At 59.2% G+C, this 27,973-nt stretch overlaps 2 protein-coding genes and 2 long non-coding RNA genes across 4 annotated transcripts; all 4 read right to left on the bottom strand.

Annotated features, from left to right (window-relative positions):
- Positions 1-1,164: 1,164 nt before the first annotated feature.
- Positions 1,165-2,827, bottom strand: LOC136788481 (uncharacterized). Its single transcript, XR_010827238.1, has 2 exons — positions 2,785-2,827; positions 1,165-1,404 (listed from the first exon to the last, which is right to left on the bottom strand). It is a non-coding gene; the product is annotated as an uncharacterized lncRNA (long non-coding RNA).
- Positions 2,828-3,480: 653 nt separating this feature from the next.
- LOC136788484 (uncharacterized) lies at positions 3,481-9,646 on the bottom strand. Its single transcript, XR_010827241.1, has 4 exons — positions 9,473-9,646; positions 7,591-7,623; positions 6,243-6,317; positions 3,481-3,528 (listed from the first exon to the last, which is right to left on the bottom strand). It is a non-coding gene; the product is annotated as an uncharacterized lncRNA (long non-coding RNA).
- A 79-nt stretch (positions 9,647-9,725) lies between these two features.
- LOC136788467 (uncharacterized) lies at positions 9,726-12,350 on the bottom strand. The gene has a single exon (XM_066987017.1). It carries the CDS (start codon positions 11,928-11,930, stop codon positions 9,726-9,728), a length of 2,205 nt encoding a protein of 734 aa, XP_066843118.1. The 5' UTR covers positions 11,931-12,350.
- Positions 12,351-14,753: 2,403 nt separating this feature from the next.
- Positions 14,754-22,527, bottom strand: FXYD1 (FXYD domain containing ion transport regulator 1). The gene is made up of 7 exons (XM_066987039.1): positions 22,482-22,527; positions 20,042-20,123; positions 19,393-19,467; positions 17,310-17,346; positions 15,212-15,261; positions 15,029-15,059; positions 14,754-14,879 (listed from the first exon to the last, which is right to left on the bottom strand). Exons 2-6 carry the CDS (start codon positions 20,088-20,090, stop codon positions 15,037-15,039), a joined length of 234 nt encoding a protein of 77 aa, XP_066843140.1. The 5' UTR covers positions 20,091-20,123; positions 22,482-22,527; the 3' UTR covers positions 14,754-14,879; positions 15,029-15,036.
- Positions 22,528-27,973: the final 5,446 nt, after the last annotated feature.

Raw genomic sequence — 27,973 nt, 5'->3', positions numbered from 1 at the left:
TTGGTCCTCCAAACCCCAGCCTGTTGGTCCTCCAACCCCTTGACCCCTTGGTCCTCCAACCCCTTGACCCCTTGGTCCTCCAAGCCCCGGCCTGTTGGTCCTCCAACCCCTTGACCCCTTGGTCCTCCAACCCCTTGACCCCTCGGTCCTCCAACCCCCGGCCTGTTGGTCTTCCAACCCCTTGACCCCTTGGTCCTCCAACCCTCAGTCCTCCAACCACCCTCCCCCCCCAAAATCCGCAGGCCGCGGTTACCAAACAGCTCCTTTATTGGGGGGGGGGGGCGGTGGTGAGCAGCTCGTGGGGGGGGGAACCCCAAAACCAGGAGGGGGACACCCCAAATCCCCCCAACCCCCCCCCTTTAGGTCTCCAAATTTGGGGTTTTCCCCCCAAAATTTTCGGTGTTTCCCATTATGGGGCCTTTTTAGGGGGTCCCCTTATTTTTTTTGGGGGGGGGGGGAACCTTAATTTTTGGGGTCCCCCTTTTTGGGGGGGGGGGTCCCATTATTTTTTTGGGGGGGTCCCATTATTTTTTGGGGGGTCCCTTATTTTTTGGGGGGTTCCCCTTATATTTTTTGGGGGGTTTTCCCCCTTTTTGGGGGTTTCCCCTTTTTTGGGGGGTCCCCTTATTTTTTGGGGGGGTCTCTTATTTCCCCCCATTTTTTGGGGGGTTCCCTTAATTTTTGGGGGCGTCCCCTTGTTTTTTTTGGGGTCCCTTTTTTTTTTGCGGTGTCCCCCTTTTTTGGAGGGCCCTTATTTTTTTGGGGCCCATTTTTTTTTGGGGGGGGCCTTATTTTTTGGGGGGGGGTCCCCTTATTTTTTTGGGGACATTTCCCCATTTTAGGGCATTCCCCCCATTTCTCAATGCCCCCCCCCCTTTTTTTTTAGGGTTTCCCCTTTTTTTTTTTTGGGGGGGGGGGTGTCCCCATTTGGAGGAAGATTCCGGAAGGGGGGGGGGGTCCCAATTTTGGGGCCATTTCCCCATTTTTTGGTGTTATTTTTTTCGGGGGGGGTGTCTCCACATCCCCCCCCCCCCCTTTTAGTGTGAGCCCCTTTTTTTGGGGGGGGGGTCCCAAGTTTTGAGGAGGGGGCTCCCTCCTTTTTAGGGTCATGCTCGCAGGGGGGTCCCCCATTTTGGGGTCGCCCCCTTGCCCTTTTTTTTGGGGGGGGGGGGGTCCCCAGTGATATTTTTTTTTTGGGGGGGGGGGAATATTATGGGATGTGCCCCCTGCCCCCGTGCCCCTTTGCTTCTCAGAGGTGGTTTCTTAAGGGGGGGTCCCCCATTTGGGGGGGTCCTTGGCTCAGTCGTGGGGGGGGACCCCAAATTCACCCCCCCCATTTTTTTTGGGGGGGGGGGGGTCGCATGCACCAGACTTGGCGGGGGGGCTACGCCGTCGCCGCGGGGGCTGCGGGGAAGAGATGGGGACAGCGGTGACAATGCCCCCCCCCCCCCCAAATTCCTCACCCCCCAATTTACCCCCCCCCAAATTTACCCCCCAATTTCCCTCCTCAAATTTTGCCCCCCCAATTTACCCCCCCAAATTTGCCCCCTCCAATTCCCCCTCCCCAAATATTGCCCTCCCAAATTCCCCCCCCCCCAGAATTTACCCCCCCAGAATTTACCCCCCCAAATTTACCCCCCAAATTTGCCCCCCCCAAATTTATCACCCCAATTTTGCTCCCCCATTTACCCCCAAAATTTGCCCCCCCCAAATTTACTCCCCCAACTTACCTCCCCAAATTTACCCCCTCAAATTCCCCCCTCCCCAAATTTGTCCCCCCAATTTACCCCCCCAAATTTACCCCCCCAAATTTGCCTCTCCAAATTCCCCCAAAATTTGCCCCCCTATTTACACCCCCCAAAATTTGCCCCCCAAATTTCTCCCCCATTTCCCCCCCAGGTTTATCCTCCAAAAATTTGCCCCCCAATTAACCCCCCCAAATTTACCCCCCCCAAATTTGCCCCCTCAATTTTGCCCCCCCAAATTTACCCCCCCAAATTTGTCCCCCTAATTTACCCCCCCCAAAAATTTACCCCCTAATTTCCCCCCTTTTTAACTCCCCCCAAATTTGCCCCTCCATTTTATCCCCCCCCAAAATTTGCCCCCCCCAAATTTGCCTCCCAAAATTTGCCCCCCCAATTCACCCCCCAAAATTTGCCCCCCATTTTATCCCCCCAAAACCTGCCCCCCAAATTCACCCCCCAAAAATTTGCCCCCCCAAATTTACCCCCCAAATTTGCCCCCCCAAAATTTACCCCCCAAAATTTGCCCAAATTCACCCCCCTCAAATTTGCCCCCCAAAATTTGCCCCCTCCCCCAATCCACCCCCCTCCCTCTCCCCCCAAATCCCCCCCCCCCCCCCAAATCCCCCCCCCCGCCTTTACCTCTCCCATCTCCACCAAGGCTGCTCCCCCCCCCCCAACATCTCCCCCCGCCCCGCGGTTGCCATGGCGACCCCCCACGTCACCATGACGACACGTCGCCACGGCGACCACGAGCATCCTCCTGCTGTAAGGCTCCGCAGCACCCCCCCCCGCCCCAAAATCCCCCCCCCCGGGACCCCCCATTGCTCCCCCCACCCCAAACGACCCCCCAGGGCCCCCCCTTTTCCCTTGGCCCCCCCCCCTTTTGCACCCAGCCCCCCTTTCCCCCTCCCCCCTTTTTCCCCCTTCCGCCCCCCCTTTTCCCCCTGCCCCCCTTTTTAAGCCCCCCTTTTGCCCCCCCATTTGCCCCCAGCCCCCCCATTTGCCCCCCCCCCATAAAATGCCCCCCCCCATCACTCACTGGGGGTCTTCGCTGGCTGCCGGGGGTCCGGGGGCTGCGGGGGTGGGGGGAATAAAAGGGGGGGACACCCCAAATTTATCGAGGGGGGGGTTTGAATATTTGGGGGGGGGTCCCCAAAATGAGGGGGGTCCCAAAATGGGGGGGGGGTCCCAAAATGGGGGGGGGGGTCCCATGGTTTGGGGGGATCCCAAAATGGGGGGGTTTCCCATGGTGAGGGCGGGGTCCCCAAATGAGGGGGGCCCTAAATTGAGAGGGGGGTCCCTAAATTGGGGGGGGAGGTTCCCAGTATTGGGGGGGGTCCCAAAAGTAAGGGGGGTCCCAAAAATGGGGGGGGGGCATAAATTGAGGGGGGGGGGTCCCATAATATGGCGGGGGGTCCCATAATTTGGGGCGGTCCCATAATTTGGGGGGGGGGGGAGAATTTTGGGGGGGTCCCAGGGTTTGGGGGGTCCCCAAATTGAGGGGGGGTCCCCAAAATTGGGGGGGGGGGGTCCCAGGATTGGGGGGGTCCCAAAAATAGGGGGGGCAAAAATGAGGGGGGGCATAATTTTGGGGAGGGGTGTCCCATAATATGCGGGGGGGGTCCCATGGTTTTGGGGGGGGGGTCCCATGGTTTTGGGGGGGTCTGAAGAATTGGGGGGGGGGGTCGGGGGGGGCACGTGGATTTTGGGCAGGGGTCCCCAAAATTTAAGGGGGGGGGGGGGGCTCACCTCGGCTCCGCCTTTTTGCACTTGAATTTCTTACCTGGGGGGGGAGAGAAAAAAATTGGGGGGGGGCGACCCCAAAATCGGAGCCGCCCCCCAAAAAACAAATAAATTGGGGACCCCCCCCCAAAATAAAATGGGGGGGGGCACCGCAAAGGGAGCTGCCCAATTTTGGGGTCCTGGGGGCGTTTTTTTTAAGGGAGGGGGGATTTTGGGGTGAAAAAAGCAGATTTTGGGAAATTTTTTTTTTGGGGGGGGGGTTGGGGGATGTCAGGGGGTGAATTTTGGGGTGAAAAGGGAGGATTTTGGGGTCGGGGGAGTGGATTCGGGAGGTGTTTTTTGGGGGGTGCTGACGCATTTTTGGGGTCCCAAGGGGGGATTTTTGGGGTCCTGGAGGGGGGAATTTTGGGGTCATAAGGGGAAATTTTGGGAAAAATATTGGGGGGATTTTGGGGGGAATTCGGGGGTGAATTTTGGGGCGAAAATGAAGGATTTTGGGGTCGAGAGAGTGGATTTTGGAATTTTTGGGGTCCCGGGGGAGATTTTGGGGTCAAAAGGAGTGATTTTGAGGTCCTGGGGGGGATTTTTGGGGTCAAAAGGGGGTATTTTTGGGGTCCAGGGGAGGATTTTGGGGTCATTAGGGGGATTTTGGGGTCTCGGGGGGGGGGAATTTGGGGGTTTTAAAGGGGGATTTGGGGGACCTAGGGTTGATTTTTGGGATTATAAGGGGGGATTTTGGGGTCAGAAGGGGGATTTTGGGGTCATTGGGGGGATTTTGGGGTCACAAGGGCAATTTTGGGGGTCCTGGGGGGATTTTGGGGTCCACGGGGGGATTTTTGGGGTCCCTAGGGGGGATTTTGTGGTCCTGGGGGTATTTTGGGGCTATAAGGGGCGATTTTGGGGTCCCTTGGGGGATTTTGGGGTAACTCAGGGGGATTTTGGGGTCCTGGGGGGATTTTGGGGTTTCTTGGGGTATATTTCAAGCAGATTTTTTTTTGGGGGGGGATTTTTGGGGGACCTGGGGGTCTTTTGGGGTCTTGGGGGGTTATTTTGGGGTCTTGGGGGGATTTTTGGGGTCATAAGGGGCAATTTTGGGGTCCTGGGGGGTATTTTGGGGTTTTCTTGGGGTATATTTCAAGCAGATCTTTTTTTTGGGGAGGGATTTGGGGGATTTTGTGGGGGTCCTGGGGGGTCTTTTGGGGTCTTGGGGGTTATTTTGGGGTTCTGGGGGGGATTTTGGGGGTCATAAGGGGCAATTTTGGGGTCCTGGGGGGTATTTTGGGGTTTCTGGGGGTATATTTCAAGCAGATCTTTTTTGAGGGGGAGGGATTTGGGGGATTTTGGGGGGTCCTGGGGGTCTTTTTGGGGTCTTGGGGAGTTATTTTGGGGTCTTGGGGGGATTTTTGGGGTCATAAGGGGCAATTTTGGGGTCCTGGGGGGTATTTTGGTGTTTCTTGGGGTATATTTCAAGCAGATCTTTTTTTGGGGGGGGGGATTCGGGGGATTTTTGGGGGACCTGGGGGTCTTTTGGGGTCTTGGGGGTTATTTTGGGGTTCTGGGGGATTTTTGGGGTCATAAGGGGCAATTTTGGGGTCTGGGGGGGATTTTTGGGTTTCTGGGGGTGTATTTCAAGCAGATCGTTTTTGAGGGGAGGGATTTGGGGGATTTTGGGGGGGGTCCTGGGGGGTCTTTTGGGGTCTTGGGGAGTTATTTTGGGGTCTTGGGTGGGATTTTTGGGGTCATAAGGGGCAATTTTGGGGTCCTGGGTGGTATTTTGGGGTTTCTTGGGGTATATTTCAAGCAGATTTTTTTTTTTTGGGGGGGGGGGGATTCGGGGGGATTTTTGGGGGGGACCTGGGGGTCTTTTGGGGTCTTGGGGGGTTATTTTGGGGTCATGGGGGGATTTTTGGGGTCATAAGGGGCAATTTTGGGGTCCTGGGGGGTATTTTGGGGTTTTCTTGGGGTATATTTCAAGCAGATCTTTTTTTGGGGGGGGGATTCGGGGGATTTTTGGGGGGACCTGGGGGTCTTTTGGGGTCTTGGGGGTTATTTTGGGGTTCTGGGGGGATTTTGGGGTCATAAGAGGCAATTTTAGGGTCCTGGGGGGTATTTTTGGGTTTCTGGGGGTATATTTCAAGCAGATCTTTTTTGAGGGGGAGGGATTTGGGGGATTTTGGGGGTCCTGGGGGTCTTTTGGGGTCTTGGGGGGTTATTTTGGGGTTCTGGGGGGATTTGGGGGTTCTGGGGGGATTTTGGGGGACATAAGGGGCAATTTTGGGGTCCTGGGGGGATTTTGGGGTTTCTGGGGGTATATTTCAAGCAGATCTTTTTTGGGGGTGGGGATTTGGGGGATTTTGGGGGGGTCCTGGGGGTCTTTGGGGGTCTTGGGGGTTATTTTGGGGTTCTGTGGGGGATTTGGGGGTTCTGGGGGTATTTGGGGGGTCATAAGGGGCAATTTTGGGGTCCTGGGTGGTATTTTGGGGTTTCTTGGGGTATATTTCAAGCAGATTTTTTTTTGGGGGGGGGGGATTCGGGGGATTTTTGGGGGGACCTGGGGGTCTTTTGGGGGTCTTGGGGGTTATTTTGGGGTTCTGGGGGGATTTTGGGGGTCATAAGGGGCAATTTTGGGGTCTGGGGGGGATTTGGGGGTTTCTGGGGGTGTATTTCGAGCGGATTTTTTTGGGGGGGGATTCGGGGGGTCCTGGGGTCTTCTGGGGGGGTCTTTTTGGGGTTCGGAGTGGGGGGGGCACTCACTGAGGGCGACGAGGACCCCGAGGACGAACATGGCGATGGCCAGGACCAGCCCCGCCAGCCGCAGCGTCTCGTAGTCTGGGGGGACAGGGACCCCCCCCCATATGACCCCCCCCTCCACACCCCGAATCCCCAAAATATCCCCCCCCCCCCCCCCCAAAAAAACCCAACCCCAAGGAACAAGAAAATTCAAGGAACAGCCCCAAAAACACCCGGATCCACCCCAAAAATCCTTTAGACCCCCCGGAACCCCAAATCCCCCTCAAGACCCCAAATCCCTCCCGGACCCCCAAAGCCTCACCCCGGACCCCAAAATCCCCCCCCCAGACCCCAAATCCCCCTCAGGACCCCAAAATCCCCCTTGGACCCCATAAAATACCCCAAATCCCCCCCAAATCCCCCCCCCCCAGACCCCCCAAAATCCCCAAATCCCCCCCCAAGGACACCCCCAAATCCCCCTGCACCCCAAAATCCCCCCAACACCCCCAAACCTCCCCCAGGACCCCAAAAGAACCCCGTGGACCCCCCAAATCCCCCCTGAGACCCCCCCCAAAATCCCCAAATCCCCCCCCAATTACCCCCACCCCCCCCAACCCCCCAAATACCCCCTGGACACCCCAAATCCCCCCCCCAACCCCCCCCCCCAAATCCCCCCCAGGACCCCCAAATCCCCCCTTTAACACCCCTAAAGCCCCCCCAAACACCCCCCAGGACCCCCAATCCCCCCCCCAAAAACCAAAATCCCCCCCAAGGACCCCCAAATCCCCCCAAAACCCCCAAAATCACCCCCAACCCCCCCAAATCCCCCCAGGACCCCCCAAATCCCCTTCACCCCCCCCAAATCCCCCAAATCCCCCCAAATCCCCCAAATTTCCCTCCCGATCCCCCCCCCCCAACCCCCCCCTCCAAAAAAATTCCCCCTCCCCCCCCAAAATGTCCCCCGATTCCCCCCAAAATCCCCTTTCCCTCCCAAAAAGCCCCCCCAAAACGCCCCCAAAAAGCCCCCCAAATACCCCCCTAAAAAAATGCCCCCCCAAAAGTCCCCCCAAAAGCCCCCGTCCCCCCAAAAAGCCCCCCAAGCCCCCTCCCTTCCCTAAAATTGTCCCCCCCACCCCCCCAAAAGCCCCCCCAAACTTCCCCCCCTAAAAAGCCCCCTCCCCAAAATTGCCCACCCCAAATACCCCCTCCCCAACCCCCCCAAATCCCCCCCAAAAGCCCCCTCCCCCCCCCAAAAAAGCCCCCCTCCACCCCATAGTGCCCCCCTCCCCCCAAATTGCCCCCCCTCCCAAATTGCCCCCCTTGCCAAAATTGCCCCCCCCCAAAAAAAATCCCCCCCCCCCAAATATCTCACCATAGGAGAAGGGATCCTTGGCGCGGGCGGCTTCTACGGGGGGGGGGGGGGGGGCAAAAAAGACCCCAATTTTTTAATAGGGGGGGGGCCCAAAATGTGCTGGGGTGGGGCTCAGATATTTGGGGGGGTCCCAAAATTATTTTTCCGGGGGGGCGGCGGGTGGGTGCGGCCGGAGGGCGCTGAGTCAGCGCTTTGCGCCCGTTCACTCTGGAGCGGAATGATGGCGGCACCGGGGGGGGGGGGGGGCGAATTTGGGAGGGGGGTAAAAATGGGGGGGGGGGGGTTAAAAAGGGGGAGGGGGGGTTAAAAAGGGGGAGAGGGGTTAAAAATGGGGGTGGAGGGTTAAAAAAGGGGGGTGGGGGGGGGTAAAAAGGGGGGGTGTTAACTCTGGAGCGGAATGATGGAGGCAATGGGGAGGGGGCTGAATTTTGGGGTGGGGGGGCATAAAAATGGGGGGGGGTAAAAATGGGGGAGGGGGGTTAAAAGGGGGGGAGGGGGGTAAAAAGGGGGGAGGGGGGCTAAAAATGGGGGGAGGGTTAAAAAGGGGGGATGGGGGTAAAAAGGGGGGGTGTTAACTCTGGAGCGGAATGATGGCAGGGAGGGGGTTATGGGGGCTGGGGGGGTCAGGAGGGGGTTGGGGGGGTCGGGGGACCCATCCTGCACCCACCCAGCACCCACCCAGCACCAGACTGTGCCCTGATTTCACCCAGCACCCACCCAGCACCCACTCAGCACCCACCCAGCACCCTCACCAGCACCCGTCCTGCGCCCTAATTTCCCCCTGCACCCACCCTGCACCCACCCAGCACCCACCCAGCACCCATTCTGCACCCTGCACCCATCCTGCACCCGCCCAGCGCCCATCCTGCACCCACCTGTGTCCTACATCCAGCACCCATCCTGCACCTCCCGAGCCCCTCTGCGCCCCCTGCACCCATCCTGCACCCATCCTGCACCCATGCTGCACCCCACTGCACCTCATTGCACATTGCACCACCCTGCACCAATCCTGCACCCCGTTGCACCCCCTAGCACCCTTCATCCATCCTGCACGCACCCCGCACCCCCTGCACCTTGCACCACCCTGCACCCATCCTGCACCCCCTTGCACCCACCCTGCACCCGCCCCGCACCCCACCGTACCCCCTTGCACCTTGCACCCCGCTGCACCAATCCTGCACCCCCTTGCACCCTGCACCCATCCTGCACCCCATTACACCCCAGTGCACCTCCTACACCCTGCACGCACCCTGCACCCACCCTGCACCTATCCTGCACCCTGCACCCATCCTGCACCCACCCTGCACCCCCTGCACCTTGCACCCCCTTGCACCCTGCACCCATCCTGCACCTTGCACCCACCCTGCACCCCTTGCACCCCCTTACACCCCGGTGCAACCTTGCACCCTGCACCCATCCTGCACCCGCCCAGCACCCCCTGCACCTTGCACCACCCAGCACCCATCCTGCACCTCTTGCACCAGTCCTGCACCCACCCTGCACCTTGCACCCATCCTGCACCCACCCCGCACCCCCTGCACCTTGCAACCCCCTTGCACCCTGCACCCATCCTGCACCTTGCACCCACCCTGCACCCCTTGCACCCCCTTACACCCCGGTGCACCACTGCACCCTGCACCCATCCTGTGCCCGCCCAGCACCCACCTAGCACCCACGCTGCACCCATGCTGCACCTTGCACCCATCCTGCACCCATCCTGCACCTTGCACCCCTTGCACCCAGCACCCACCCAGCACCCACCCTGCACCCATCCTGCGCCCACCCCGCACCCCTGCACCTGCACCCCCTTGCACCCATCCTGCACCCCTTGCACCTTGCTCCCCCCCCCCCATTTTTTGGGGGGGGCCGCCCCCCCCCTCACCTCCCAGCGCTGCCTCCGTGGGGGTGGCCATGGCGGCTGGGACCTGCTGGGACCGGCTGGGACCGGCTGGGACCGGCTGGGACCGGTTGGATCCGGCTGGGACCGGTTGGATCCGGCGGGGTCCGCTCGGTGCCGGCTCCGATCCGGCGGCGGCGGCGGCGCTGCGGCAGCAAAACGGGGGGGGGGGGGGGGGGGGCGGAGCCAACGAGGCCACGCCCACCTCCCTCCCCCCCCAATTAAGGGGTGTCCCCATCTAATTGGGGGGGGAGATGAGGGGGTGGGGGGGGCTCAGTGCAGGGGTGAAGCCCCCCCCCCAGGCGCTGCAACAGCCGGTGGTGCAACAGCCGGTGGTGCAACAGCCGGGGATGCAACACCCTGCGGTGCAACACCTGCAGATGCAACACCCGGGGATGCAAAAGCCGGAGATGCAACACCTGGAGCTGTAGCAGGCGGGGATGCAACACCCAGCGACGCAACACCCTGCAGTGCAACACCCGGCGCTGCAACACACAGCGATGCAACACGCAGCAGCGCAACACGCAGCAATGCAATGCCCGGTGCTGCAACACCCTGCAGTGCAACACCTGCAAATGCAACCCTCAGGGATGCAACACCCGGGGATGCAACGCCCTGCGGTGCAACACCTGCAAATGCAACATTCGGGGATGCAACACGCGGTGCTGCAACAGGCGGCGATGCAACATGCAGCAATGCAACAACCCCCGGTGCTGCAACAGATGGTGCTGCAACATCCATGCAGTGCAAACACCTGCAAATGCAACCCCGGGGATGCAACAGCCGGGGATGCAACAGCCGGCAGTGCAACACCTGCAAGTGCAACACTCGGGGATGCAACAGCTGGAATTGCAACATGCAGCGACGCAAACCCTGGTGCTGCAACACCCAGCGATGCAACACCCTGCAGTGCAACAGCCGGTGCTGCAAAACCTGGTGATGCAACAGGCGGTGATGCAACGTGCAGCAATGCAACGCCCAGTGATGCAAAACCCGGCGATGCGACAGCTGGGGGGGCAACGTGCAGCAACGCAACAACCCCTGGTGCTGCAATGCCCGGTGCTGCAACACCCTGCAGTGCGACACCTGCAAATGCAACACCCGGTGGTGCAAACAGCCGGTGCTGCAATAGCCAGAACTGCAACACCCACAAATGCAACGCCCAGGGATGCAACAGCCTGCAGCACACCACCTGGTGCCGCAACAGGCGGCAATGCAACACGCAGCAATGCAGTGCCCGGCGATGCAGCACCCGGCAGTGCAACACCTGCAAATGCAACACCCAGCGCTGCAACAGCCGGTGATGCAATAGCTGGAACTGCAAATTGCAGCAATGCAAAACCCAGTGATGCAACACCCAGTGATGTAACACCCTGCAGTGCAACACCCGGTGCTGCAACATGCAGCAACGCAACATGCAGCAATGCAACGCCTGGTGCCGCAACATCCCTGCAGTGCAACACCTGCAAATGCAACACCTGGTGATGCAACAGCTGGAATTGCAACACACAGCGACGCAAACCCTGGTGCTGCAACACCCAGCGATGCAACACCCTGCAGCGCAACACCCGGTGCTGCAACATGCAGCAACGCAACATGCAGCAATGCAACGCCCAGTGCTGCAACAGATGGTGCTGCAACACCCTGCAGTGCAAGACCCGGTGATGCAAGAGGCGGTGATGCAATGTGCGGCGATGCAACGCCCGGTGCTGCAACATCCCTGCAGTGCAACACCTGCAAATGCAACACTCGGGGATGCAACAGCCAAGGATGCAACGCCCTGCAGTGCAACATCTGCAAATGCAACAGCCGGGGATGCAACAGCCTGGGATGCAACAACCTGCAGCGCAACAGCCGGTGCTGCAAAACCTGGAGATGCAACAGGTGGCGATGCAACTTGCAGCAATGCAACGCCCGGTGATGCAAAACCCGGCGATGCAACAGCTGGGGGTGCAACACGCAGCAACACAACAACCCCTGGCTCTGCAATGCCCGGTGCTGCAACACCCTGCAGTGCAACGCCTGCAAATGCAACACCCAGGGACGCAACAGCCGGGGATGCAACACCATGCAGCGCAACACCCGGCGCTGCAACACCTGGCGATGCAACGTGTGGCAATGCAATGCCCGGTGCTGCAACAGACGGTGCTGCAACGTCCCTGCAGTGCAAGCCCTGCAAATGCAACACCTGCAAATGCAACTCCCTGCAGTGCAACAGCCGGTGCTGCAACACCTGGTGCTGTAGCAGCCGGTGATGCAACACCTGGCAGTGCAACACCTGCAGATGCAACACCTGGCAGTGCAATAGCTGGAACTGCAACACCTGGCGATGCAACGCCTGGAGCTGCAACATGCAGCAATGCAAAACCTGGTGATGCAACACCCAGCGATGCAACACCCTGCAGCGCAACACCCGGTGCCGCAACATGCAGCAATGCAACATGCAGCAGAGCAACACGCAGCAATGCAACGCCCGGTGCTGCAACAGATGGTGCTGCAACACCCTGCAGTGCAACACCCGGTGCTGCAACAGGCAGTGATGCAGCACCCTGCAGTGCAACGCCTGGTGCTGCAACAGATGGTGCTGCAACACCCTGCAGTGCAACACCCAGTGCTGCAACAGGCGGCGATGCAACACGCAGCAATGCAACGGCCGGTGCTGCAACACCCCGCAGTGCAACACCTGCAAATGCAACACCCGGCGCTGCAACAGCCGGGGATGCAACACCCTGCAGCGCAACAGCCGGTGCTGCAAAACCTGGTGATGCAACAGGTGTTGATGAAACTTGCAGCAATGCAACACCCGGTGCTGCAAAACCCGGTGATGCAACAGCTGTTGGTGCAACACGCAGCAACGCAACCACCCCTGGTGCTGCAATGCCTACTGCTGCAACACCCTGCAGTGCAACACCTGCAAATGCAACAGCCGGTGCTGCAACAGCCAGTGCTGCAATAGCCAGAACTGCAACACCCGCAAATGCAACACCCAGCGATGCAACGCCCTGCAGCGCAACACCCAGTGCCACAACATGCAGCAATGCAACATGCAGCAGAGCAACACGCAGCAATGCAACGCCCGGTGCTGCAACAGATGGTGCTGCAACACCCTGCAGTGCAACACCCGGTGCTGCAACAGGTGGCGATGCAACATGCAGCAATGCAATGGCCGGTGCTGCAACAGCCTGCAGTGCAACACCTGCAAATGCAACACCCAGCGATGGAACAGCCGGGGATGCAACACCCTGCAGCGCAACAGCCGGTGCTGCAAAACCTGGTGATGCAACAGGTGGTGATGCAACATGCAGCAATGCAATGCCTGGCGATGCAACACCCGGTGATGTAACAGCTGTTGGTGCAACATGCAGCAACGCAACAACCCCTGGTGCTGCAATGCCTACTGCTGCAACACCCTGCAGCGCAACGCCTGCAAATGCAACACCCGGTGGTGCAATAGCCTGCAGCATACCACCTGGCGCCGCAACAGGTGGCGATGCAACACCTGGTGATGCAACACCTGCAAATGCAACACCTGGTGCTGCAACAGCCGGCGATGCAATAGCTGGAATTGCAACACCCGTTGATGCAACACCCGGTGCTGCAACACGCAGCAACGCAACACGCAGCAACGCAACGCCCGGTGATGCAACGCCCGGTGCTGCAACACCCTGCAGTGCAACGCCTGCAAATGCAACCCTCGGGGATGCAACAGTCGGGGATGCAACACGCAGCAATGCAACACCCGGTGCTGCAACACCCTGCAGTGCAACACCTGCAAATGCAACACCCGGGGATGCAACACCCTGCGGTGCAACACGCGGTGCTGCAACAGGCGGCGCTGCGACACGCAGCAATGCAACACCCCCGGTGCTGCAACACCCCGCAACACCTGGCGCTGCAACACCCGGTGCCGCAAACCCCCCATTAACCCCCCCAAAACAACCCCCCCCAAACACCCCAAAAAACAACCCCCCCAAAGCAACAACCCCAAAACAACCCCCCCCCAAAAAATTCCCCAATATAACACCCCCAAAACAACCCCCCCGCAGGCAAACCCCCCCAAAAACAACCCCCCAAGGATCCCCTCAAAACAACCCCCCCAAAAACAACCCCCCTAAAAACACCCCCCCCAAAAATAACCCCAAAGCAACCCCCCAAAGACCCCCCAAAAACAGGCCCCCCAAAACAACCCCCCCAAAAAAACACCCCAAAATAACACCCCCAAAACACCCCCCCAAAAGAACACCCCCCAAAAACACCCCCCCCCCAAAACAGCCCCCCCAAAATGCCCCCCCCCAAAATGCCCCCCCCAAAATACCCCCCCAAAACAGCCCCCCAAAAGACCCCCCCCCCCATGACAGCACCGACAACCTGGGGGGTGCAGCCTTTATTTGGGGGGGGAGGCACAAAAAAGGGGGGGGCACAAATATTTGGGGGGGGCACAAGGGGGGGGGCACAAATATTTGGGGGGGGGGCACAAATATTTGGGGGGGCACAAATATTTGGGGGGGGGCACAAATTGGGGGCGGGGTCACACAAATTTGTGGGGGCACAAAAATTTTGGGGGGGGGATTTGAGGGGGCACTCAAAAATTTAGGGGGGCACTCAAAAAGGGGGGCACAAAAATGGGGGGGACAAATTTGGGGGGGGTCACAGAATTTGGGGGGGTCACAGAAATTTGGGGGTCACAGAAATTTTGGGGGGACACAAATATTTTGGGGGGACACTCAAAAATTTGGGGGCCACAGATTTGGGGGGGGGTCACAGAAAAAAATTGGGGGGGGGGCATAAAAATGGGGGGGACACAGAAATTTGGGGGGGGGGGACACAAAAATGGGGGGGCACAAATTTGGGGGGGGGTCACAAAAATGGGGGGCACATAGAAATTTGGGGGGACACTCAAAAATTTGGGGGGTCACAGAAAAATTTGGGGGACACTCAAAAATTTTGGGGGCGCTCAAAAATGGGGGGCACACAAAAATTTGGGGGGGAAAGAAATTTGGGGGTCAGAAATTTGGGGGGGTCACAGAAATTGGGGGGGTCACAAAAATTTGGGAGGGTCACCCAAAAAATTGGGGGGGGGGGGTCACAAAAGTGGGGGGGCCATAGAAATGGGGGGGGCACAAAAATTTTGGGGGGACACTCAAAAATTTGGAGGGGGGCACAAAAATTTGGGAGGGGGATACAAAAATGGGGGGCACAAATTTTTGGGGGGTCACAGAAATTTGGGGGGTCACAAAATTTTGGGGGGTCACAGGAATTTGGGGGGGTCACAAAATTTTGGGGGGGTCACAAATATTCGGGGGGTCACAAATGTTTAGGGGGGTCACAAAATTTTGGGGGGGGGGGTCACAAATATTCGGGGGGGGGCGCCGTCCGTCCGTCCGTCCTCGAGCTGCGCACAAAAGGGGGGGGGAGAAATTTGGGGGGGTTATTCCCGCCCCTCCCCCCATCCCGAGACCCCCCCCCCTAAAAAAAAAGGGGGGGGGGGACCCCAAAAAAGGGGGGGGACCCCAAAAAAGCCCCCCCCCCCCCAAAACTCACCCCCGCGCTCATCTCATCCGGGTGGATAAACCTGGCCGGGGAGGAAAGGGTTAATTAATTTCGGGGGGGGGGGTCAATTAAAGGGGGTTAATTAAGGGCGGGGTTAATTAGGGGGGGGTTAATTAGGGGGAGGGGTTAATTAGGGGGGTTAATTAAAGGGGAGGGGGCGCCCCCCCCACTCACGGCGGATCGATTGGCGCAGGGGCCCCTCGGTCTCGTCGGGCTCCCCAGTCCTGGGGGGGGGGATCCCAGTAAAAACCAGTTAGAGACCAGTTACACCAGTGACCCCCACACACATACCCAGTTACCCCCCAGTGCCTCCCAGTAACCCACCCATTCACTCCCAGTTCCCCCCAGTGCTCCCCCATTTCCCTGGTGCCCCCCTAATTTCCCTCCCAGTAACCCCCCATTCCCTCCCAGTAACCCCAGTTCCTCCCAGTAACCCCCCAGTCTCCTTCCAGTTCCTCCCAGTAACCCCCTTTGTCCCTCCCAGTAACCCCCTTTGTCCCTCCCAGTATCTCCCAGTTCCTCCCCATACCCCCCATTCCCTCCCAGTAACCCCCATACCCTCCCAGTTCCCCCAGTTCCTCCCAGTAACCCCCCAGTCCCCTTCCAGTTCCTCCCAGTAACCCCCCAGTTCCTCCCAGTAACCCCCAATTCCTCCCAGTTACTCCCCAGTCCCCTCCCAGTATCTCCCAGTTCCTCCCCGTACCCCCCATTCCCTCCCAGTAACTCCCATACCCTCCCAGTTCCCCCAGTTCCTCCCAGTAACCCCCCAGTCCCCTCCCAGTTCCTCCCAGTAACCCCCCCAGTCCCTCCCAGTAACCCCCTTAGTCCCTCCCAGTTACCCTCAGTGCCCCCCATCTCCTCCCAGTTACCTCCAGTTCCTCCCAGTGCCCCCCAGTTCCTCCCAGTAACCCTCCATTCACTCCCAGTTCCCCCCAGTGCTCCCCCATTTCCCCGGTGCCCCCCCAGTTTCCCCTCCCAGTTCCTCCCAGTCCCCCCCAGTTCCCCTCCCAGTTACTCCCCAGTCCCCTCCCAGTATCTCCCAGTTCCTCCCCGTACCCCCCATTCCCTCCCAGTAACCCCCATACCCTCACAGTTCCCCCAGTTCCTCCCAGTAACCCCCCAGTCCCCTTCCAGTTCCTCCCAGTAACCCCCCCAGTCCCTCCCAGTAACCTCCTTTGTCCCTCCCAGTTACCCCCAGTGCCCCCGATCTCCTCCCAGTTACTCCCAGTTCCTCCCAGTGCCCCCCAGTTCCTCCCAGTAACCTTCCATTCACTCCCAGTTCCCCCCAGTGCTCCCCTATTTCCCTGGTGCCCCCCCAATTTCACTCCCAGTTCCTCCCAGTAACCCCCCAGTCCCTCCCAGTCACGCCCAGTTCCTCCCAGTTACCTTCAGTGCCCTCCATCTCCTCCCAGTTACCCCCCAGTTCCTCCCAGTGCACCCCCAGTTCCTCCCAGTAACCCCCCATACCCTCCCAGTTCCCCCAGTTCCTCCCAGTTCCCCCCCAGTCCCCTTCCAGTTCCTCCCAGTTTCCCTCCCAGTTCCTCCCAGTCCCCCCCAGTTCCCCTCCCAGTTACCCCCCAGTCCCCTCCCAGTAATCCCCCAGTTCCTCCCCGTACCCCCCATTCCCTCCCAGTAACCCCCGATACCCTCCCAGTTCCCCCAGTTCCTCCCAGTTACCCCCCAGTCCCTCCCAGTTACTCCCAGTGCCCCCTATCCCCTCCCAGTTACCCCCAGTTCCTCCCAGTGCCCCCCAGTTCCCCCCTGTTCCCCTCCAGTCTATTCCCAGTTCCCCCAGTTCCCTCCCAGTCCCCCCAATTCCCCTCCCAGATCTCCCAGTTACCCCCAGCCCCCTCCCAGAGCTTCCCAGTTCCCCCAGTCCCTCCCAGGTCCCCTCCCAAGCCCTCCCAGTCCCTCCCAGTTCCCACCCAGTCCCTCCCAGTTACCCCCAGTGCCCCCCATTCCCTTCCCAGTTACCCCCAGTTCCTCCCAGTAACCCCCCAATCCCACCCCAGTTATCCCCAGTTCCTCCCAGTTCCCCCCAGTACCCCCCACTTCCCCTCCAGTCCTTCCCAGTTCCCCCAGTTCCCTCCCAGTCCCCCCAGTTCCCCTCCCAGTTCCTCCCAGTTCCCTCCAGTCCCCCCCAGGTCCCCTCCCCAAGCCCTCCCAGTCCCTCCCAGTTCCCTCCCAGTCTCTCCCAGTGCCCCCAGTTCCTCCCCCAGTGCCCCCAGTCCCCTCCCAGTGCCCCCCAGTATCTCCCAGTGCTCCCAGTTACTTCGGCTGCTGGTCAAACTTGCACCGGCAGTGGCGGCCTGGGGGGAAGAGGTGAAATGGGGGGTGGTTTTGGGGAGGTTTGGGGCTTTTTGGTGATTTTGGGGCAGTTTGGGGCTATTTGGTGATTTTTGGGGATTTTGGGGGGTTTTGGGGTGGTTTTTGGGGAGTTTGGGGCTTTTTGGTTACTTTGGGGCATTTTGGGATGATTTTGGGGCTTTTTGGTGATTTTCGGGTGTTTTGGGGTGGATTTGGGGGTTTTTGGGGATTTTGGGGTGTTTTGGGGTGGATTTGGGGTGTTTGGGGGCTGTTTAGCGATTTTGGGGTGTTTTGGGATTGTGGGGTAGTTTTGGGGTGTTTTGGGGCTATTTGGTGATTTTCAGTTTTTTTGGGGGTGTTTTGGGGTGGTTTTGGGGGAGTTTGTGGCTTTTTGGAGATTTTTGGGCATTTTGGGGTGGTTTTGGGGCTTTTTGGGGATTTTGGGGTGTTTTGGGGTGGATTTGGGGTGTTTGGGGGCTGTTTAGCGATTTTGGGGTGTTTTGGGATTGTGGGGTAGTTTTGGGGTGTTTTGGGGCTTTTTGGAGATTTTCGGGCATTTTGGGGTGGTTTTGGGGCTTTTTGGTGATTTTGGGGTGTTTGGGGGTGGATTTGGGGTGTTTGGGGGCTGTTTAGAAATTTTGTGGTGTTTTGGGATTATGGGGTAGTTTTGGGGTGTTTGGGGGCTATTTGGTGATTTTGGGGTGGTTTGGGGTGGTTTTGGGGGTTTTGGGGCTTTTTGGTGGTTTTGGCGTAGTTTTGGGGTGTTTTGGGTCTTTTTGTGATTTTGGGGTGTTTGGGGGCTATTTGGTGATTTTGGGGTGGTTTGGGGTGTTTGGGGTGTTTTGGGTCTTTTTTGGTGATTTTGGGGTAGTTTTGGGGTGTTTTGGGGCTTTTTTGTGATTTTGGGGTGGTTTGGGGTGGTTTGGGGTGTTTGGGGTGTTTTGGGGCTTTTTGGTGATTTTGGGGTAGTTTTGGGGTGTTTTGGGGCTTTTTTGTGATTTTGGGGTGGTTTGGGGTGGTTTGGGGGTGTTTGGGGACTATTTGGTGATTTTGGGGTGTTTTGGGCTGGTTTTGGGAGGATTTGGGGCTTTTGGTGATTTGGTGATTTTGGGGGTGGTTTTGAGGTGATTTGGGGCTTTTTGGTGGTTTTGGGGTGGTTGGGGTGGTTTGGGGGTTTGGGGAGCTTTTTGTGATTTGGGGGTGTTTTGGGGTGGTTTGGGAGGGTTTTGGAGTATTTGGTGATTTTGGGGTGTTTTGGGGTGGTTTTGGGGGATTTGCGGCTTTTTGGTGATTTTGGTTATTTTGGGGGTGGTTTGGGGTTGTTTTGGGGCTTTTTGGTGGTTTTGGAGTAGTTTTGGGGTGATTTGGGGCTTTTTGTGATTTTGGGGTGGTTTGGGGTGGTTTTTGGGGGAGTTTGGGGCTTTTTTATGATTTTGGGGTGTTTTGGGGTTGTTTTGGGGTTGTTTTGGGGTGTTTGGGGCTTTTTTGTGATTTTGGGGTGGTTTGGAGTGGTTTTGGGGTGGTTTGGGAACTTTTTGGTGATTTCGGGGTGTTTTGGGGCTCTTTGCTTGTTTGGGGCTGTTTTTAGGTTGTTTCACAGCCATTTACTTATTTTGTGCCATTTTTGGGTTGTTTTGTGCCAATTTCTTTATTTTGTAGCCATTTTTGGGGTTCTTTCACCCCCGTTTTGGGACCTTTTTGGGGTATTTCACAGCCACTTGCTTATTCCAGGCCCTTTTTGGGTTGTTTCGCACCCATTTACTCGATTTGGATTGCTTTTTGGGTTATTTCACATCAATTTACTTATTTCATGCCATTTTTGGGTTGTTTTGTGCCAATTTGCTTATTTCGGGCCATTTTTTGGGTTCTTTCACCCCCGTTTTAGGACACTTTGGGTTACTTCGCAGCCACGTGCTTACTTCAGGCCCTTTTTGGGTTGTTCCCCAGCGCTTTGCTTATTTCGGGCCGCTTTGGGGTTATTTCGCGCCCGTTTTCGTATTTTTGACCGTTTCCGGCGCTTTTTGACCCATTTCCCCCCCCCCACTCACTGAGGATGAGGAGCACCCCGAGGAGGAAGAGCACCCCGGCGAAGATGAGGCCGCCGATGCGCAGCGACTCGTAGTCTGGGGGGGGGGGGGGGCACGCTCATGCACACGCGTGTGCACACGCGTGTCCCCCCCCGTGCACACGTGTGTGCGAGCGCGTGCCCGACACGCAAAAGGAGCCGCACGCGCCTGTGCGACACGCGTCCCCCACCCCCACGTGTTTGCACACGCGTGTGTGATCACACGCACACGCGTGTTCAACCGCGCACGCGTGTTCCCTCACACACACATGCGTGTGTAACCATCTTCCGGACGCGCAAACGGAGCCGCACACGCGTGTGCAACAGGAATTCCCCCACCCCCACCAGTTCCCCCACCCATGTGAGTTCACCCACACGCGTGTGCTCACCCACACACGCGTGTTCACCAACACACACACGTGTTCCCTCACACACGCGTGTGCAACCATGCTCTAGACACGCAAATGGAGCAGCACACGCGTGTGCAAGACGTGTCCCCCCACCCCCACCTGTTCCCCCACCTACATACGCTCACCCACACGCGTGTGCTCACCCACACACGCGTGTTCAGCAACACCCACATGGTCTCACACACATGTGCCCCTTGCACACGCGTGTGCACCCGCACTCACCGTAGTGGAAGCGGTCGCGTTCCTCCGGGACCCCTGTGCTGGGGGCCATGGTGGGACCCCCCCACCTGCACACACGCGTGGCCTGCGGGGAGAGCGCACACGCGTGTGCAAGGGGCTGGGTGGCCCCTCGTGGGAGGTCACGCGTGTGCGACACCCCCCCCCCCCCGTGTGACGTCACAGGGGTGTAAGCGCTCATGTGACGTCATCGCACGTGTGTAAAAAGGTGTCCCGTGATGTCACACACGCGTGTGCAAGTCCTCATGTGACGTCACACATGTGTGTAACTGCTAATGTGCCATCACACACGCGTGTAAAAGGCTTCCCGTGACGTCACACGCGCGTGTAGCCTCTCATGTGATATCGCACACGCGTGTGCAACTCCTCATGTGACATCACACGTGCGTGTGTAACCCATCATGTGACGTCACACACGCATGTACAAAGACTTCCATGACATCACACACATGTGCAAGCCCTTGTATGACATCGCACACGCGTGTGCAAGTCCTCATGTGACATCACACGCGTGTGTTACTGCTAATGTGACGTCACACACGCGTGTAAAAGGATTCCCGTGACGTCACACGCACGTTTAACCTCTCATGTGACATCGCACACGCGTGTGCAAGTCCTCATGTGACATCACACACGTGTGCAACATCCCATGTGACGTCACACACGTGTGCAAGGCTTCCCGTGACGTCACACATGCATGTGCAAACCTCCACGTGATGTCACGCGTGAGGACACGCCCCCGTGTGACATCACACGCGTGCAACACGCTTGTGTGACATCACATGTGACATCACACGCGTGTGCGACTGCTGCTCCCCAAGCCGGGACCGAGAATGGGAGAAAAATGGGCAGAATTGGGTAAAATTGGGAAAGAATTGGGCAAAAGTTGGGCAAAATAAAGCAAAATTGGGAAAAATCGGGGAAAATTGGGTAATATCGGGCAAAATTGGGGAAAATCGGTCATAATTGGGGATAATTGGGCAAAATAGGGTGAAAATTGGGCAAAATCAGGAAAAATTGGGAAAAAATAGGGTAAAATGGGGCAAAATAGGGCAAAATTGGGTAAAAATGGGCAAAATTGGGTAACAGAAAAATCGGGGAGAACTGGGAAAATTTGGGAAAAATCGCCAAAAATGGGGCAAAAAGGGGCAAAATGGACAAAAGTTGGGCAAAATTCGATAAAATCTGGCAAAAACTGGGCAAAAATTGGGCAAAAACTGGACAAAAATGAGTAAAATTGGGAAAAATAAGGCAAAATTTAGCAAAATTGGTCAAAATTGGTCAAAATTGGGCAAATATCAGGCAGAAATGGGCAAAATCAGCAAAAGTTGGGCAAAATTGGGCAAAATTGAGAAAATCATGCAAAATCACACAGAATTGGGCAAAAATTGCACAAAATTGGGCAAAATTGGGTAAAATCAGGCATAATTGGGTATAATCGGGCAAAATCGGGTAAAGATTGGGCAAAATTCTGCAAAATCGGGCAAAATTGGGCCAAATCAGGTAAAATTGGGCCAAATTGGGCCAAATCGGGCATAATTGGGTATAATCAGGTAAAATTGGGCAAAATGGGGCAAAACAGGCAAAAATTGGGCAAAACAGGGAAAAATTGGCAAAAATAGGGCAAAATTGGGCAAAAACTGGACAAAAAGGGATACGAGGAGTGCTAATGGGGGAAACCGGGCCCAAATTGGGCCAAAACCCAACAAAATTGGGCAAAAACCGGGGGTGAGGTGGGGGGGGTGGGCGCAATGGGGTGAAAGCGGGCGGAATTGGGCAAAACGGGGCGGAATCGGGCAAAACCGAGCGGAATTGGGCAAAAGGGAGGCCGACGGCCGTCGCCGTGGAGACGTGACCTTGAACCCCCCGCCCCCCCCCGCCCACTGGGGACGCCCCTCCCCCCACGCCTCCCCTCCCCCACCCCGGGGGGGGTCCCCAAGGGGGGGGAGGGACCCGTGGGGCCCCTATGGGGGGGGGGTGACAATGGGGGGGGGGACATTGGGGGGGGGGACACGGGGGGTGACAATGGGGGGGGGGGGCACAGAGGTGACAATGGGGGGGTGACAATGGGGGGGCACAGAGGTGACAATGGGGGTGACAATGGGGGGGGGCACACCGGGGGTGACAAATAAGGGGGGACACGGGGGGTGACAAGGGGGGGGGTGACAAAGGGGGGGTGACACAAGGGTGACAATGAGGGGGGTGACAATGGGGGGGGGGTGACAAATAAAGGGGGGGGACACGGGGGATGACAATGGGAGGGGTGACAATGGGGGGGGGGAACGAGGGGGACATGGGGGTGACACGGGGGGGACAATGGGGGGGGCGCAGAGGTGACAATGGGGGTGACAATGGGGGGTGACAATGGGGGGGGTGACACCGGGGGGTGGTGACCCGGGGGGGGGGGGGCAGGGGGGGTCTGTACCTGGCTCCGCCGCCGCTGTCCCCTCCCGGCCGCCCCCCGGCCCCGCCCCCCCCCCCCCCCCCCCCCCCCGCCCTATTTTTACCCCGCGGGGCCGGGGCCAAAAATCCCAAAACGGGCGGGGGGGGGGGAGGGGCCTGGCAGGGACCCAGTAGCTCCCAGTAACTCCCAGTAACTCCCAGTAACGTCCCAGGGGCCTGCCGGGGACCCCCAGCGAGCTCCCAGTAACACCCCAGTAACTCCCAGTGATCCCCAGTAACTCCCAGTAACCTCCCAGTAACTCCCAGTAACTCCCAGTAACTCCCAGTAGCTCCCAGTAACTCCCAGTAACTCCCAGTAACGTCCCAGGGGCCTGCCAGGGACCCCCAGCGAGCTCCCAGTAACACCCCAGTAACTCCCAGTGATCCCCAGTAACTCCCAGTAACCTCCCAGTAACCTCCCAGTACACTCCCAGGGACCCCCCAGTATCTCCCGGTAAACCCCAGTTACCCCCAGTAACTCCCAGTAACTGCCAGTGACCACCCAGTACCTTCCCAGTAACTCCCAGTGAGCTCCCAGTGAGCTCCCAGTAACCCCCAGTAACCCCCAGGAGCCTCCCAGTAACTCCAGGTAACCCCCCAGTACCTTCCCAGTAACTCCCAGTAACTCCCAGTGAGCTCCCAGTGAGCTCCCAGTAACTCCCAGTGAGCTCCCAGTGAGCTCCCAGTAACCCCCGGTAACCCCCAGGAGCCTCCCAGTAACATCCCAGTAAATCCCAGGGACCCTCAGTAACCTCCCAGTATATCCCAGTAACTCCCAGTAACTCCCAGTAACGTCCCAGGGGCCTGCCAGGGACCCCCAGCGAGCTCCCAGTAACACCCCAGTAACTCCCCGTGATCCCCAGTAGCTCCCAGTGAGCTCCCAGTAACTTCCCAGTTACCCCCAGTATATCCCAGTAACTCCCAGTGACCTTCCAGAGCCCTCCCAGTAACCCCCAATGACCTCTCAGTAATTCCCTGTAACTCCCAGTAACTCCCAGTAACATCCCAGGAGCCTCCCAGGGACCTCAGTGAGCTCCCAGTAACTCCCAGTAACTCCCAGTAACTCCCAGTAACATTCCAGTGACCCCCCAGTAACTCCCAGTAATCCCCAGTAACTCCCAGTGAGCTTCCAGTAACCCCCAAGACCCTCCCAGTAACCCCCAGTAAACCCCCAGTAACTCCCAGTAACGTCCCAGGAGCCTCCCAGGGACCTCAGTGAGCTCCCAGTAACTCCCAGTAACTCCCAGTGACCCCCAGTAACTCCCAGTGACCCCCCAGTAACCCCCAGTAAACCCCCAGTAACTCCCAGTAACGTCCCAGGAGCCTCCCAGGGACCTCAGTGAGCTCCCAGTAACTCCCAGTAACTCCCAGTAACATTCCAGTGACCCCCAGTAACTCCCAGTAATCCCCAGTAACTCCCAGTGAGCTTCCAGTAACCCCCAAGACCCTCCCAGTAACCCCCAGTAAACCCCCAGTAACTCCTAGTAACGTCCCAGGAGCGTCCCAGGGACCTCAGTGAGCTCCCAGTAACTCCCAGTAACATTCCAGTGACCCCCCAGTAACTCCCAGTAATCCCCAGTAACTCCCAGTGAGCTTCCAGTAACCCCCAAGACCCTCCCAGTAACCCCCAGTAACTTCCCAAGGACCCCAGTGAACTCCCAGTAATTCCCAGTAACCTCCCAGGAACCCCCAGTGACCCCCCAGCATCTCCCAGTAACCCCCAGTTACCACCAATAACTCCCAGTAACCCCCAGTAACCTCCCAGGGACCCCCAGTGACCTCCCAGTAACCTCCCAGTAACTCCCAGGGACCCCCAGTGACCTCCCAGTAACCTCCCAGTAACTCCCAGGAGCCTCCCAGTTACCCCCAGTAACAACCAGTAACTCCCAGTATCCTCCCAGTAATCCCCAGTAACCTTCCAGTGACCTCCCAGTGCCTTCCCAGTGACCCCGAGTAACTCCCACTGCCCTCCCAGTTACTCCCAGTGCCCCCCAGTTCCCTCCCAGTACCTCCCCAGTATATCCCAGTCCCACACCCCTCCCCCCCGTATATCCCAGTCCCCGCCCAGTGCCTCTCCAGTCCCTCCCAGTCTCCCCTCAGTTCCCACCTAGTATATCCCAGTCCCTCCCAGTGCCCTCCCAGCACCTTCCAGTGCCGCCCAGTCCCTCCCAGTTCCCCTCCCAGTCCCTCCCAATTCCTCCCAGTACCCCTCTCTCCCCCCAGAGCCTCCCCAGTGCCCCCAGTCCCCCCTAGAACCTCCCCACTTCCCCCCACCCTCTCCCAGTCCCTCCCAGTACATCCCAGTGTCCCCCCAGTACATCCCAGTGCTCCCCCATTTCCCTCCTAGTTCCCTCCCAGTGCCCCCCAGTCCCTCCCAGTGTATCCCAGTCCCTCCCAGTCCCCTCCCAGTTCCCACCCACTCCCCTCCAGTACCTCCCAGTGCCCCCCTAGTCCCTCCCAGTATGTCCCAGTACCCCCCCCCGTGCCCATAGTCCCCCCTAGAGCCCCCCCAGCCTCTCCCAGTGCCTCCAGTTCCCTCCCAGTATGTCCCCGGTCTCTCCCAGTCCCCCCTAGAACCTCCCCACTCCCCCCCCCCACCCCCTCCCAGTCCCTCCCAGTGCCCCTCAGTACCCCCCAGTCCCCACTTAGAGCCCCCCCAGTTCCCCCAGTCCCCCCAGTCCCCCCCAGTTCCCCCCCAGTTCCCTCCCGGCATATCCCAGTCCCTCCCAGTATCCCCCCAGTCCCTCCCAGTCCCCCCTAGGACCCCCCAGCGCCCCCAGTCCCCCCCAGAACATCCCCACTGCCCCCCCCACCCCCTCCCAGTCCCTCCCAGTGCCCCCCAGTACCCTCCCAGTCCCCACTTAGAGCCCCCCCAGTTCCTCCAGTCCCCCCAGTCCGTCCCAGTTCCCCCCCAGTTCCCTCCCAGTATATCCCAGTCCCTCCCAGTGCTTCCCAGTCCCTCTCATTTCCCCTTCCAGTTCTCTCCCAGTTCTTCCCAGTATCTCCCAGTGCCCTCCCAGTACCCTCCCAGTACCTCCCGGTACCCCTCCCAGTCCCTCCCAGTCCCTCCCAGTATATCCTAGAGGCCCCCAGTCCCTCCCAGTTTCTCCCAGTATATCCCAGTACCCCCTCAGTACCCACCCCAGCCCCTCCCAGTCCCTCCCAGTCCCCCCTTAGAGCCCCCCCAGTTCCCCCAGTCCATCCCAGTGCCCCCCAGTACCCTCCCAGTCCCCACTTAGAGCCCCCCAATTCCCCCAGTCCCCCCCAGTCCGTCCCAGTTCCCCCCCAGTTCCCTCCCAGTATATCCCAGTCCCCTCCAGTCCCTCCCAGTGCTTCCCAGTCCTTCTCATTTCCCCCCCAGTTCTCTCCCAGTTCTTCCCAGTCCCTCCCAGTGCCCCCCAGTCCCTCCCAGTATATCCTAGAGGCCCCCCAGTCCCTCCCAGTTTCTCCCAGTATATCCCAGTACCCCCTCAGTACCCCCCAGCACCCTTCCAGTTCCCCCTTAGAGCCCCCCAGTTCCCCCAGTCCCCCCCAGTCCATCCCAGTGCCCCCCAGTCCCTCCCAGTATATCCTAGAGGCCCCCCAGTCCCTCCCAGTTTCTCCCAGTATATCCCAGTACCCCCTCAGTACCCCCCAGTCCCTCCCAGTCCCCCCCAGAGCCCCCCAGTTCCCCCAGTCCATCCCAGTTCCCCCCAGTTCCCTCCCAGTATATCCCAGTCCCTCCCAGTCCCCTCCAGTCCCTCCCAGTGCTTCCCAGTCCCTCTCATTTCCCCCCAGTTCTCTCCCAGTTCTTCCCAGTACCTCCCAGTGCCCTCCCAGTACCCCTCCCAGTCCCTCCCAGTACATCCTAGAAGCCCCCAGTCCCTCCCAGTTTCTCCCAGTATATCCCAGTACCCCCTCAGTACCCCCCAGCCCCTCCCAGTCCCTCCCAGTCCCCCCTTAGAGCTCCCCCAGTTCCCCCAGTCCGTCCCAGTTCCCCCCAGTTCCCTCCCGGCATATCCCAGTCCTTCCCAGTATCCCCCAGTCCCTCCCAGTCCCCCCTAGGGCCCCCCCCCCAGCGCCCCCAGTCCCCCCTAGAACCTCCCCACTCCCCCCCCCCCCTCCCAGTCCCTCCCAGTGCCCCCCAGTACCCTCCCAGTCGCCACTTAGAGCCCCCCCAGTCCCCCCAGTCCCCCCAGTCTGTCCCAGTTCCCCCCAGTATATCCCAGTCTCTCCCAGTCCCCTCCAGTCCCTCCTAGTGCCCCCCAGTCCCTCCCAGTATATCCTAGAGGCCCCCCACTCCCTCCCAGTTTCTCCCAGTATATCCCAGTGCCCTCCCAGTACCCTCCCAGCCCCTCCCAGTCCCTCCCAGTCCCTCCTTAGAGCCCCCAGTTCCCCCAGTCCCCCCCAGTCCATCCCAGTTCCCCCAGTACCTCCCAGTATATCCTAGAGGTCCCCCACTCCCTCCCAGTTTCTCCCAGTATATCCCAGTACCCCCTCAGTACCCCCCAGCACCCTTCCAGTTCCCCCTTAGAGCCCCCCAGTTCCCCCAGTCCCCCCCAGTCCCCCCCAGTCCCCCCAGTTCCCTCCCCGGCATATCCCAGTCCCTCCCAGTATCCCCCCAGTCCCTCCCAGTCCCCCTGGGACCCCCCCCCCCCAGCGCCCCCAGTCCCCCCTAGAACCTCCCCACTCCCCCCCACCCCCTCCCAGTCGCCACTTAGAGCCCCCCCCAGTCCCCCCAGTCCTCCCCAGTCTGTCCCAGTTCCCCCCAGTTCCCCCCCAGTATATCCCAGTCTCTCCCAGTCCCCTCCAGTCCCTCCCAGTCCCTACCAGTCCCTCCTTAGAGCCCCCCAGTTCCCCCAGTCCCCCCCAAGTCCATCCCAGTTCCCCCCAGTACCTCCCAGTATATCCTAGAGGTCCCCCACTCCCTCCCAGTTTCTCCCAGTATATCCCAGTACCCCCTCAGTACCCCCCAGCACCTTTCCAGTTCCCCCTTAGAGCCCCCCAGTTCCCCCAGTCCCCCCAGTCGCCCCCAGTTCCCCCCCACTTCCCTCCCGGCATATCCCAGTCCCTCCCAGTATCCCCCCAGTCCCTCCCAGTCCCCCCTAGGACCCCCTCCAGCGCCCCCTGTCCCCCCCAGAACATCCCCACTGCCCCCCACCCCCTCCCAGTCCCTCCCAGTGCCCCCCAGTACCCTCCCAGTCCCCACTTAGAGCCCCCCCAGTTCCTCCAGTCCCCCCAGTCCGTCCCAGTTCCCCCCAGTTCCCTCCCAGTATATCCCAGTCCCTCCCAGTGCTTCCCAGTCCCTCTCATTTCCCCCCAGTTCTCTCCCAGTTCTTCCCAGTATCTCCCAGTTCCCCCCCAGTCCCTCCCAGTACATCCTAGAAGCCCCCAGTCCCTCCCAGTTTCTCCCAGTATATCCCAGTACCCCCTCAGTACCCCCCCAGCCCCTCCCAGTCCCTCCCAGTCCCCCCTTAGAGCCCCCCAGTTCCCCCA

The sequence above is a fragment of the Anser cygnoides genome, chromosome 37 (genome assembly GCF_040182565.1).
Source record: "Anser cygnoides isolate HZ-2024a breed goose chromosome 37, Taihu_goose_T2T_genome, whole genome shotgun sequence".
Taxonomy (NCBI): Eukaryota; Metazoa; Chordata; class Aves; order Anseriformes; family Anatidae; genus Anser; species Anser cygnoides.
The sequence above is the reverse complement of the archived record's forward strand: the minus strand, read 5'-3'. Positions and strand labels throughout refer to the sequence as shown.

What these genes read in the sequence shown, in the direction of transcription:
- LOC136788467 (XM_066987017.1), bottom strand. Translation starts at nt 11,930, where the DNA reads ATGTTGCATTGCTGCATGTTGCGGCACCGGGTGTTGCGCTGCAGGGTG.
- FXYD1 (XM_066987039.1), bottom strand. Translation starts at nt 20,090, where the DNA reads ATGGCCCCCAGCACAGGGGTCCCGGAGGAACGCGACCGCTTCCACTAC. An exon ending in ACGCGACCGCTTCCACTACG is followed by an intron (nt 19,468 to 20,041) that starts GTGAGTGCGGGT and finishes CCCCCCCCCCAG; the next exon opens with ACTACGAGTCGCTGCGCATC. An exon ending in CCTGCGCCAATCGATCCGCC is followed by an intron (nt 15,060 to 15,211) that starts GTGAGTGGGGGG and finishes CTCCCCGGCCAG; the next exon opens with GTTTATCCACCCGGATGAGA.